Source organism: Phocoena sinus, chromosome 14 (assembly GCF_008692025.1).
Source record: "Phocoena sinus isolate mPhoSin1 chromosome 14, mPhoSin1.pri, whole genome shotgun sequence".
Lineage (NCBI taxonomy): Eukaryota > Metazoa > Chordata > Mammalia > Artiodactyla > Phocoenidae > Phocoena > Phocoena sinus.
This window is the reverse complement of record NC_045776.1, coordinates 63,056,146-63,069,624: the sequence shown is the minus strand read 5'-3', so window position 1 is coordinate 63,069,624 and position 13,479 is coordinate 63,056,146. Positions and strand designations below refer to the sequence as shown.

General features: G+C 46.1%; 1 protein-coding gene across 2 annotated transcripts in view; it reads right to left on the bottom strand.

The window, feature by feature from the left end:
• The window catches only part of DGCR2 (DiGeorge syndrome critical region gene 2), a 72,438-nt gene that overhangs the window by 6,622 nt on the left and 52,337 nt on the right, over positions 1 to 13,479 (bottom strand). For both annotated transcript variants that reach the window (XM_032603371.1, XM_032603372.1), the window contains exons 6-7: positions 12,110 to 12,286; positions 3,876 to 4,079 (exon numbers count right to left, since the gene is read on the bottom strand). In XM_032603371.1, coding sequence (XP_032459262.1) covers positions 3,876 to 4,079; positions 12,110 to 12,286 — 381 coding nt within the window. The remainder of the gene's footprint in view (positions 1 to 3,875; positions 4,080 to 12,109; positions 12,287 to 13,479) is intronic.

Genomic DNA, 13,479 nt, shown 5'->3' with positions numbered 1-13,479 from the left:
GTGAAAGGAAACATCCTCTCATTAATTAGCTGCTGTTCTGATGCCGGTCTCAAGGGAACATTTCATCCCTGTCCGGGAGGAGGTCTGTCAGCCCACGGGGCTGCTGTTAATTGGCGGCCAGCTCAGAGACCCCAGGGTCAGGGGGTAACTAAAGCAGCGGGCCTCTGCAATGACTAATTCCTGCTCAGTCCTAAAATAAGCCCAAGGACACGGCCAAGGTCCCCGACTGTCATCCACGGTACTCACCAGGAAGAGGTACCAGCAGTCAGACATGAAGAAAAGAGTACTGTCCCAGGGGGCAGAGGCCAGCCAGGGGCCCCCGGGGGCCCTCAACATGGCAGGTCCCTCCATGGGGCCCGGACAGTGCCAGGCGGGGCTGCCTGCTGTGGTCCAGGCTGCAGGTCCCTGGCCAGCCCTGGGCCCCGACAGAAGACACATAATGCTGCAGCAGACACTGCTGAATGGAAGGGGCCCCGGAGGCTGCTGGCCTGACCATTGGTCTGATGCCTAAGCCTGCCCAGGCCTCCCCAGGCCACCACGAGGAGCTTGGCGCCCCACTGGGCTTGGTGCCAACGACAGCATCCAGTCTCTGTGGAGGAAGCAGGTGGAGCCGAAGCTCAGCAGGAATCGGGAGGCGGGTGCCTGGTCCCTGATGCAGGCTCTGCTACCGGTTGGTGCACGGCCAGCACCTCACACCTCTCGGCCCCAAGGCCGGGCACCAGCGCAGGACGGAAGGAGAGGCCGTTGCTCAGCGTCGATTTGTTTCCTGAATGAGCTGAATGACCGTTGAACATCTTTTCAGGTGCTTGGCTGACTTCGTGCATCTGCTCTGGTCAAGTGTCATTTTAGAGCCTCTGCCCATTTTTTAACAGGGTGGTTTGTTCTCTTATTATTGAGTTTTGAGAGTTCTTTATATACTCTGAATACAAGACCTGTGTCCGATCTGTGTTTCTCTGTTGGTGGTTTATCTTTTCAATTCTTTAAGGGTCTTTCAACGAGCAGAAGTTTTCAATTTTGATGAAGTCTAATTTATCAATGTTTCTTTTGTGGACCATGCTTTTGATCTAAAAATGTTGCATATCCCAAGGTTACAAAGATTTTTCTCCTGTTTTCTTTTAAAAGACTTAATTTTAAAAGAACATGTGTTGGGGGGGAGAGATAAATTGGGAGATTGGGATTGACATACACACACTACTCTATATATAAAATAGATAACTAATAAGACGCTACTGTGTAGCACAGGGAACTCTACTCAATACTCTGTAATGGCCTATATGGGAAAAGAATCTAAAAGAAGAGTGGATATATGTATATGTCTAACTGATTCACTTCGCTGTACACCTGAAACTAAAACATTGTAAATCAACTATATCCCAAAATTAAAAATAAAAGAACATATGTTTTCTTCTAGAAATTTTATAATTTAAAGTTTTACATAGGTGTATGACCATTTTGCAAGAAGTGTAGTGTAAGGTTAATTTTTTGTTTTGCTTATGGATGTCCAATTGTTCCAGCTCCATTTGTTGAAAGACTATCCTTTCTTCATTGAACTGTCTTTGTACCTCTGTTAAACAGCAGTTGACCACATAAGTGTAGACTATTTCTAGACTCTCTATTCTGTTCCACTGATCTATGTGTCTATTCTTGTGCTAAAAAATTACACTGTTTTGATTACTATGACTATATAGTAAGTTTTATATCTGGTGCCATGAATCCTCCAACTTTGTTCTTTTTAAAAACCGGTTTGGCTATTCTAATTCCTTTGCCTTTCCACATAAATTTTAGAATCAACTTGTTAATGTCTATAAAAAAACCCTGCTGGAATTTTGGTTGGTACTGTATAGAATCTATAGATAATTTGGGGAGAATTAACCTCTTAGTGATATCGAGTCTTCTGATCCATGAACCTTTTATTTTATTTATGCCCTTGATTTCTTTCATCAGTGTCTTTTTTTTTTTTTTTTTTTTATTTAGTCTGCAATTAAAGATCGCAGCGATTTACTTATTTATTTTGTGGTACGCGGGCCTCTCACTGTTGTGGCCTCTCCCGTTGCGGAGCACAGGCTCCGGACGCGCAGGCCCAGCGGCCATGGCTCACGGGCCCAGCCGCTCCGCGGCATGTGGGATCTTCCCGGACCGGGGCACGAACCCGTGTCCCCTGCATCGGCAGGTGGACTCTCAACCACTGCGCCACCAGGGAAGTCCATTTCATCAGTGTCTTAACGATTTGTAGCATACAGACGGTGTGCATATTTTGTAAGATTTGTACCTAAGTATTTCATGGTTTTTGGTGCTACTATAAATGGTACTTTTCTTAAAAATTTCAATTTCCAACTTTTTACAGGTAGTATATATAAACATAATGGATTTTTGCATATTGACCTTGCATCTGGAGATCTTGCTAAACTAAACACATTTATTAATTCTAGCAACATTCTTGTAGATCCTCTAGGATTTTCTACGCAGACAATCACATCATCTACAACAAGAAATGATTTCATTTCTTCCCTTCTGGTCTGGATGCCTTTTCTGACATTGCCCTTGACCTCCCATACAACCCCGAACATGGTGGTGAGAGCAGACGTCCTAGCCTTGTTGAAGGAGATATTTTCCTGGTGTCTCTTTCCTTGGTGCAGTGTGGGCAGTTCCCAGAAGAGGATGCTTGGCCTGGGAGGCAGTCAGAAGGCTGTAGAAGCAAGGCCACAGTGTGGGGCAGGGTGAGGCCTTGACTGGGCTATTCTGGCTGCACTGGAGAGAGGCCTGTGGCAGCTCTGATCCTGCCCAGATGCCCTGAAGGCCGTGGTCTGCTGAGAAGTCCTCAGAGCTGGGTGGGCTCCACGGGCCATGCATGCCCACAGATGAGTCACGCTTGTATATGTTTGGTCATTCTTACAGAGCCTGGACAGAGAGTCAAGGCAGCAGAAGTCAACTCCTGAGAAATGGAACCAGGAATCCTGGTGAAGAGACTTGTGAAAGCCAGCATTTGACTCCCACGGAAGGTGAGTAAGCTGGAGGCTGGAGTGATGTGGCTGGGGCGCAGGAGACCTGGCAGGCACCCAACTGGCTTGTCAGACATCTGCAGGCATGTGCCCTTCAGTAGCGGGTACCATCTACCCTGTGGGATGGGGAGGCCTGAGCGCACCCCAGCTCCATGTCCCCTGCTGGCTCCTCGCAAACATGGCCTCTGCATGCACCACAGCCAGCCACACAGGTTTGGGATACACGCCAAAGCACCCGGCCCGCCAAGCCTCAGCCAGCCTGACGCTGTCTGGCTTGCCCTGATGGCCCTGGGGAGCAGGACGGCTCTCGGTGTGTGGCCCTCACATGTGGCTCCAGCTTCCCTCCATAGGTCCTGCCCAAGCCGTCCGCTGTGGGGCCCACAAGCCCATGTTGCTCACATTGAAATTCATGCTTCTGATTTACATTTCTCTTGAGGTCGTGAATTCACAGGGAGATGCCAGCTGCTCTGGCGTGGAGAACAATCAGGTGCGTGAGTTGCTGTGCTAAGGGCTGAAAGGACAGTCCCACCCGCTGCTCTTTTATCAGAAGTGGAAGGAGGAGGGTCACCCAGAGACCACATGGCCCCTGGCGTCCACCGTGAGTCACCACCGAGTGGGGAGGAGTTTTATGTCAAAACTGTGGGTAATATTTAATCTTTTTCTTAAAGATTCTAACAGTAAAGACTGATAATGGCAAGCAACAGAAACTGTCATCACCTTCCACGTCACCACACTCAGAAACAGGAAGAGCTCCAATGGGGACCACGACGGAAGCCAGTTCTGAGTGTAACCAGGAGAGAAAACAGGCCTACAGCCCTTGGTCACAGCTGCCATGTGAACACGCAGCCCCATGCAAGGCCGAGCTCGCCATCTCACCTGGGTCCAGGCACATGAACTTGCAGCACTCCTTAGGGTCCTTGCGGTACTGCTGGCAGCCCTGGGGCCGCTCGCACAGGGCAGCTACGCACATCTCAGGCTCCCCTCTGTGACAGGTGCAGCTCAGGCACGGATCGTCCCCTTTGGGGGTGAAGTAGAACCCTTCATCCACAACGTTGTCCTTGATGTCGACACATGTCTGACCTGCAACAGGAAGAGATATGTGGGTCACCAGCCAGAGGAGCCCTGACTCCCCACCCGGGCCTGGGCCAACATGACAGCAGAGGAGTTGGCAAGATGGACCTGAAGCACCCCCTTCCAGGGTGGTGGGTCTGCCTGTGGTCACAGGGAGGGGCTGAGAGACCACCTGGCACACTGTCAGGACAACACGTTGCTCAGCATACCTGGCCACGAGCAGACAGCAGGGACAGAGAGCCCGGGGAGAAGCTCTTGCTTTCAAGTGCCTAAGCGTATTACATGTGAGATTCCCTCCATTATAAAATGCAGGTGTCACGAGTATCAGCCCTTTTAGCATCAGAATGTATCTCAAATGAGCCTTGGGAGACGGTCCACTGGAACTGAGACACACAGTGAATTCGCGCAAAGCCGACTGGGACCAGAGGAGGAAGAACTGCTGGTGTGAGACAAGAGGGGGTGAAGGCGCAGGCCCTGAAGCGGGTAGGAGACACGCCCAATGCTGGGCATGAGGGCTGAAGCAGGGGTGTGGTTCTCCTCAGGGACATAAGGAGGAGATGTTCTGGTCTCTCAGTGGGGTAGGGATATCTAGGAAAACTCACAGAAGACGCCACACCTCGGGTCTGTGCCACACTTGACTGGAGTCAAATCTGTGTAACCCACGTGATTAGGAGTGTGCAGGGCAAGAAACTTACATAAAAGTGTTCCTGCTCGAACAGAGGGAGGAAGGATGAAGAAAATGAGCAGAGCCCTTGGAGATGCAGGAAAACCATGTGGAGACACAACGGACAAAAACGCCCACATTCGCTGCAAAGCAAAATCCTGCACATCTAGGAAGCTCAACGGACTTCAAGTAGGATAAACACAAAGAACAGACATGGCACAGGGAGAAAGCGGGAAGTCAGAGAGGACGGGAACCTTAAAAAGAGCAAGAAAAAATGACACAATACTTATTGTGAACCCCAGTAAGATTTCCTGCCAAGAGGCCAGAAGGCGGTGGGATAATGAATTCTAAGTGCTCAAAGGAAAAGCTGTCAACCAAGAGTTCTCCATCCAGCAAAGCTGTCTTTCAAAAATGAAGACTGTCCCGGGTAAACAAAACCTGAGAGAACTTGTGCTTTCTGACTCCCAGGATAAGAAACACCAAAGGAAGCTCTGCAGCAAAAAGCAGGTGACCTTCAGAGAGTAATCTGAATCCATACAAAAAGCCAAAAAGCACTAGAAAAGGCAATTATGTAATTATAAGACAGTATAACTGCATATTTTTCCTCCTTTATTCTCTCAACTTAATTAAAAGGCAGTTGTATAAAATAATATATCTATAGTGTAGTGCTGGGCCCATAACATATGGAAAGGTAATATACCTGGAATGTATGTGCCAGTGACAGTGAAAGAGGTGTGTGGAAGCAAAGCTGCACTGGGCAAAGGAAATGGCTGCGGATGGTAAAGCAATTACAACTGTGTAGTGTTGGGTTTTTAACACTAAGAGATCTAATGTATACAGTACTCATGCTGCAAAGAGAGGAAAAGAGAATGGAGTTTCACAGAAGTATGTGACAGTGTGATTTAGAAGAAACATATGTTTGGTCATTCAGATGACCAACATACACTTCTCATATACATTTGGTCTTCGCCCACAGTTCCTGGCTCACAAATGCTTGGAATTTCTTAAGTGCAGAGAGTGATACAGGAGTCTTTTGTTCTGTGATGAAGTGACTTTTGGAAACTGGTTGCCAGGAGGACCAACCCTGTGATCAGAGGGTTGGAACTTTTGGTTCCCATCCCTTGATTTCTGGGGAAGGGGTGGGTAGGGGCGGGTGGAGGTTGAATCAATCACCAACGGCCGATTTAATCAATCATGCCTATGTAATGAAGCCTCCATAAAAACCCAAAAGGACAGCTTTTTGGCCTTTTTGGAAAGCTTCCATGACACGGAACCAGACCATTCTGCAGGCCGCTGTGCTGGGCACCAAGCTCCCCAAGAACAGAGCTCCTTCATTGGGGACCTCGCCTTATGTGTCTCCTCATCACAATAAATCAGTAATCTAGAGGGTAGACAGGTTTCTTGAGTTCTGTGAGCTGTTATAGCAAATTAATCAAGCCTGAGGAGGGGTCAGGGGAACACCATTTTACAGCTACCACTGGAAAAGAAGGAGACTTTAAGTAAAACAAACAAAAACTACTATGGGTAAAAAAGGTTCAATTAATGATTGAAAGGTTCAACTCACCAGGAAGATATAATAATTATAATGGCTTATGTCCCTAACAACACGATCTCAAGAAAGATAAAGCTAAAATTAGAGAGTATCAAGGAAAAATGGATGAATCAACATCCATAGTGAGAGATCATAACATGTCTCTTTCAAAAACTGATGTATCACGCAGCCAAAAAAGATCTGAGCAAGAGCACCAACAAGCCTGAGCTACCAGATGTATAAAAACCCTGTGGCTGGGAGTTCATAAAGATGAATCAAAGAGGCAAACCTCCAGTGAGACTGATCAAGAAAAAAGGAAGAGTACGTAAATGATATCAGGAAACAAAAAGAGAGCACAATGACAGACATACAAATGCTTCAAAAAAATCAAAAGCTATTATTTAGATTAGATTACATGGGCAATGCCCTAGATACACGACTTACCAAAACTGACTCAAGAAAACTAGGAGATGTGAATACGCCTATAGCCATTAAAGGAACTAAATCAGTATTAAAAATCGCACATGTATACACACACACACACACGTGCACACACACACACACACGCGTCTTAGCTCTGCCCATTGAAAGGGCATAAAAGCAATGAGCTTTAACTAGTGTTCAGGTCCTCCAAGGATGATTCCAGAGAGCACAAGATGAACTTGGAAATGCTCAAAGAATGATGCAGACACGTCAAAAGGACAGCCTGTGTAACTGTTTTTATTTCACAATGCTCATGAATCCAAAAGCTTAGGGAAGAAATGGCTCAATTATTTGAAAACCACAAACTACCAAAAACTCACTGAAGAGGAAATAAGACAATCTGGATAGTCCTATAACCATTAAATAAATTGAATTCATAATTAAAAAGCTCTCCCCAGGGCTCCCCTGGTGGCGCAGTGGTTAAGAATTCATCCGCCTGCCAATGTAGGGGACACCGGGTTCGATCCCTGGTCTGGGAAGATCCCACATGCTGTGGAGCAACTAAGCCCGTGTGCCACAACTACTGAGCCTGTGCTCCACAATCCGTGAGCCACAACTACTGAAGCCCGCACACCTAGAGCCCATGCTCCGCAACAAGAGAAGCCACTGCAAAGAGGAGTCACCGCAATGAGAAACCCGCACACCACGACGAAGAGTAGCCCCTGCTTGCTGCAACTAAAGAAAGCCCGCGCAAAGCAACAAAGACCCAACGCAGCCAAAAATAATAAAATAAATTTATAAAAATTTAAAAATTAAAAAATCAATGTACTCCACCATCTTGATAAGCTAAGGAAGAAATACCATATGTTCATAAAAAATGATGCAGAAAAAGCATTTGACAAAATCTAATATTTATAAAAACTCTTAGCAAGTTAGGAATAAAGGGAAACTTCAACTTGGTAAAAAATACCTGCCCAAAATACCTATAGCTAATATGATACTTAATGGTAAAAGGAGTGAATACATAGCCCATAAGATCAGGATACCTGTTCTCATCATTCTTATTCAACACAGTGCTGGGAGTTTTGGGCATTGCAGTAAGGCAAGATAAACAAGTAAAAGACATAGAGATTTAGAAGGAAGAAATAAAACTATCTCTATTTGCAGATAACATGATTGTATATATAGAAACTCCCAAGCAATCTACCAAAAAACTTCCTAGAATAAGTGACTTCAGCAAAGTCACAGAATACAAGATCAATGTACAAAAACCCATTACATTTCTTTACACTAACAATAAACATATATAAGCCAAAATTTAAAACACATACATTTACAACTGCTCCAAAGAAAATGAATTACTTAGATATATACTTACACATGAAGAGGATCTGTTTGCTGAAAAATACATAATGCTCATGAGAGAAATAAAAGAATATCTAAGTAAATGGAGAGACATACCATGTTCGTGCATTGGAAGATTCAACATTGTAAAGATGTACATCTCCCCAGATTGACCTATATAGGTTTAATGCACTTCTTATCTAAATCCCAGCAAGGTTTTTATAGACAGATAAGCTTATTCTAAAATTTAGGTAGAAAAGACACAGGCTCTAGAACAGCTAAAACCATCCTGACCTAGAAGAATAAGGTAGGAGGAACCACTTCCTGATTTCAACACTGATTATACAGCTACAGTAATCAAGACAGTGTGGTAATGCAGAAGGTTCAATGGAACAGAATAGAGAACCCAGAAATATACCCACACAAACATGCTTGACTAAGTTTTGACAACGGCACAAAATGCAATGAAGGCAAGACAGCTTTTCAACAAACAGTGCCGGAGCAGCTGGACATCCACAGCAAAAAAGTGAAGCTTGACCTAATTCTCACACCTTATTAAAAAATTAACTCAAAATGGATTATAGACTCAAATGTAAAATACAAACTATAAAACTTTTAGAACACAACACAGGGTAAACTCTTCAGAATGTAAGGCTAGGCAAAGAGTTTTCAGACCTGACACCAAAAGAGTGACCCATAGAAGGAAGAATTGTTAAACTGGACTTCAGCAAAACTAAAAACCTTTGTTCTGTTAAAGCCCATGTGAAGAGGATGAAGACAAGCTACAGAATAGGAAAAAATACCTGTAAAAAACTCATCTGCCAAAGAACTAGAACCTACAATACATAAAGAACTCTGAAAACTCAACAGTAGAAAACCCAAACAATCCAACTAGAAAATGGACAAATGACATGGACAGATATTTCACCAAAGAAAATATACAAATAAGCACACGGAAAGGTTTAACATCATTAGCCTCAGGGAAATGCAAACTAAAACCATGAGATAGTACTACATACCTATCAGAATGGCTAAAAATTAAAAATAGTGAAAATCACAAGTGCTGGCCACGATGTGGAGAAAACTGGGTCACTCTTACATGGCTGGTGGGAATGTAAACACTCTGAAAAAGTTCACTAGTTTCATAAACAATGAAACATGCAACTACCATACAACCCAGCAACTGCAATCCTGTGCATTTATCCCAGAGAAGGGAAAACTTACATTCACAGAAAAACCTGTGTGCACATGTTTATGGCAGCTTTAACTGTAACAGTCAAAAACTGGAATCGGCTCAGTTGTCCTTCAACAGGTGAGTGACTGGTTAAATGCTACTCAGCAATAAAAAGGAACAAAGTACTGACAAGACACACATGTAACAACTTGGAACTGTGCTGGGCAGAGAGCCAATCCCAAAAGGATGCATAGCAATATGGTTCAATTTATACAACACTATTGAAATGAAAAAACTTTAGAAGTGTTAGTGGTTGTAAGTGGTTAGAAGCCAGCCCACTCCAGCTTCCCACACCAGCCACATCCAATCCGAGCACACCTGGAGCCATCAGGGCACCGCTGAAAAGCCCCTTGCTGGCTCCACAACCCCAGCTGGAGGTGGGGAAGCACTTGAGGAGCCCATGCCGCTGGGAGGCCTTGAGGACAGATGCCCTGAAGAGGGGCCCAAAGGGAAAACCTAAAGCAGAGGCTGGAACAGACACTAAGAAGAGCCCTGTAGCAAACAAGATGCATAAAGGTAGCCACAGCCCAGCCTGACTCCTGCTGAGACAGACCCCTCCACCCACTATACCCAAGGCACACAGAAGAAAGGCCAGCCTATTTCCAGGCACCAAAATGACTGGACTCCCCTCCACTGTCCTATACAAGGCGCTGACTTTCAACAAAATATAACAAGGCACATGACAAACCAGAAGGAAATACCAAACTCCAGAGACAACACGATCATCAAGGATATGACACAGAAGAAGGAAGTAACACACAGAAAATTTAACACAAGTAGGATTAATATGCGAAAACCTCTAGTGGAAAAGTTGACAACATACAAGATGGAAAATTCAGCAGAGAGAGAAACCGTAAGAATCAAACAGAAATGCTAGAAATGAAATGTTAAAAAAAAAAGAGATGAAGAAAGCCATCAGTGGGTTCACAAGTAGACTCAACACAGCCAAGGAAAGAATTAGTAAACTTGAAGACAGGTCTATAGAAATTACTCAAACAGAAAGACTAAAAGGAAATTAAAGAGACACCACAACTGAGTGCAATGCATGATTCTGAACTGGATCCTGGGCCAAGAAAAAGAAAACCCGTAAAGCACGTTATTGAAACAACTGAGAACACCAGAGTAATAAACTGCAGATTGTTGTGCGGTGTTTGTTGTGTAGTATTTATCGTGCAGTATTGCATCTAGATCAAACGTCCTTGTTTGGATAATTGTGCTGTGGTTATATAAGAACATGCTGTTGTTCTTGGAAATACACACTGAGTATTTAGGCCTCAAGGGAACAGTATCTCTAATTTACTCTCAAAAGATTTAGGAAAAATAGTCAAAAAGAGAATGATAAAGCAAATGTGGCACGATATAAATAACTGGTGACTCTGTGTAGAAGGCGTATGACAGGAAGTTCCTTGTATCATTCTAGTAACTTTTCCCTAAGTGTGGAATGATATCTAAGTAACAAGTTAGAAAGTTCCCTAGCCCCTGGGCCCAGATGCTCCTATAAGGTTGGTCTATCAAACAAGGTCAAGATTATAACCAACTAGTACAAACTGACTTAGAGGCTGGTAAAAGAGAATGCTTCCCAGCTCATTTCATAAACCTAATATAAATGTGATAACAAAAACTATTCAAGGAGCACGTGGAAAAGGAATGATAGTAACAGGCTAAGCTCACTTCTTAAAGCAGTTTCAAAAATCCTAAATAAAATATCAGCAAACCAAAGCTGGCAATAAACATACAAAAACCAGGAGGACAGTTCAAAATGAGAAAATCTGTTAATGTGAAAGAGTAAATGATAAAATCACGTAATATAAACAAAGCAGTAATGTAAAACAGTAAAGAAGAAACACCACACACTCCCAATAAATGCAGAAAAAGCATTAATATAAAAATCAATACATTTTTGTAATGTAAAAATTCCCAGCAAACAAGGACTAGACGGGTACTTCCTTAGCCTCATAAAGGTATCTGGTTTTCTAAGTCCTAGAGAAAATCTTACATTTAATGCTGAAACACTAAAAGCCATCCCTTTTGGGTTGGGAAGATAAGAATGCTCACTATTACCACTTCTAAGTGAAGCTGCAAGAAAAGAAACACCAGGAAAAAAAAGTAAAGAAGTTTTAAAAAGAGAAAAAAGATTTGAAAGAAAACACAAAAATGTCTAAAGAGAAAGTCTATTCTCTAATAGACAACTAATAAGGGAGTTCAGAAAACTGATCCCCAAATTCATACAGAAGAGGAAAAGGCCCAGAACAGGCAACACGATGGCTGAGGACAGAAGAGGAGCCCACCAACTGGGAGGACTTGTCACGAAGCTCCTATAAATGTGATGAGATGGTGCCTATGCAAGGACTGACCAACGGCCAAGTCCAAAACCAGGCTCTGGCCCCTGTGAAACCCTGACCCACGACAAATCAGCAGCAAAGGCAGGGATGGTCCCCAGAGGGGACAGATGAGGGAGCCCTGCCCTCGGGCTCACAATCACAGCATGGCCCTGAGGCTGGAAGAACCTCAATGTGGAATGTGGGCGAGCGAGCTGGCAGAGGGCCCAGAACAGACCTGACACCACAGGCTGGAGGGCAGCGGCCCAGATGGGGCTGACAGAGAAGCAGAGTGAGGGCCTCTGGAGGACCCGCGGAGAGCAGGGGGAGGTGACTAAGAGAGTCCGAGGCTCCAGGACACCACGAGATGTGGCAGGTCCTCTGGTCACCACCGTCATCCCGACTCCTAACGACACGGGGTGGGCAGGGCCTCTGTCCTGGGGGGAGATGAGGGCTCAGGGATGACACTGGGGCCCAGCCTACAGGGCCAAACGGGACGCCCGCCTGCGTCAGATGTGCGCTTACTTCTTTTACACAGAAACGAGGACTTGTCGTGGCAGCTCTCAGCATGCCAGCTATGCAGGTCGTGGTGGCGGAGCGTGGGGAAGTGGAAGCATTGCAGCTGCGCGCAGAACACACCGTCACCCTCTGACGTGGCCGCCGCGAAGATGGGGTCCGGGGGCAGAAGCACCTCTGAGGAGCCTGCGGGACAGACAGCATCACAGCATGATGGCAGCAGGCCAGGGAGCAGGGAGGCAGGCATGCTTAGAAACATTACTACAACGTCAGAGGCCCTGCAAGGACGGCAGTGCCCACAGGAAGGAGAAAGACGCCCCTTCCTCCTCAGAGGGCTCAGCCAGTGAGAAGCTGTGGACTCTCTTCGACCACAGTGTCAGGACCACAAGTGCGCCCAGGAGTATCCGCACTGTCCTAAAGGCTGGCACCCTCTACTGGGGTTAGGGATTCACCCCAAGAGCTGGGATTAGGGCAGGTGAGAACCTACTAGAATGATCCTCTGCAGGCATGCTATGACTCTTGAGCCTGGAAACCTAATGGCCATTTCCGAATCAACTACTCCACCGGAAAATAGGAACAGGCACTCACACTCCAGGAGTACAGGTCAGGGATGCTCCAGCAGGACCTTTGAGGACTGAGGAGGGGGCTGCTTGGGGGGAAGCCACTGCCTGGGGCCCTGACCGGTCTGTGTGGAGACACGGCCGCCCACCTGCCACAAGGTCCCCCAGGCTGGGAGACAGGTGAGCTCTGCCCGAGTGCAACGTCCCTTCACTTTCCACAGGGAGGTGACAGAGCAAGCTGCCCGGGATCCCCAGGCTCACCAGCCCTCACTTGTCCTCAGAGACACATCAACAGCAGGACTGGGATGTGTTTGGGAAAAGGAATTGGCCCCAAGCTCAAGCCAGAGGCCCAAGGAGCAGCCTAACAGGAGAGGCCCAAAGAGGGACAGGGCAAGGCATGTGGCTCGGGTGGCAGGTCGAGGAACCTGCCAGCACCCGGGCAATGGGACAGGAGGGGTGACCACGGGCGGGTGGGAACGCAGCTGCTCACATGGCTCCTGACATCACCTCGGTAGTTAAAGCAACACACATGTACGTTCACACATGCATGCTCACACTCACATAATCTATTTTTTTTTTTTTTTTTTTTTTTTTTTGCGGTATGCGGGCCTCTCACTGCTGTGGCCTCTCCCGTTGCGGAGCGCAGGCTCAGCGGCCATGGCTCACGGGCCCTTCCGCTCCGCGGCATGTGGGATCTTCCCGGACCGGGGCAGGAACCGGTGTCCCCTGCATTGGCAGGCGGACTCTCAACCACTGCGCCACCAGGGAAGCCCTCACATAATCTATTTTAATTCCACCTGCCTGACGGTTCCAGGATGT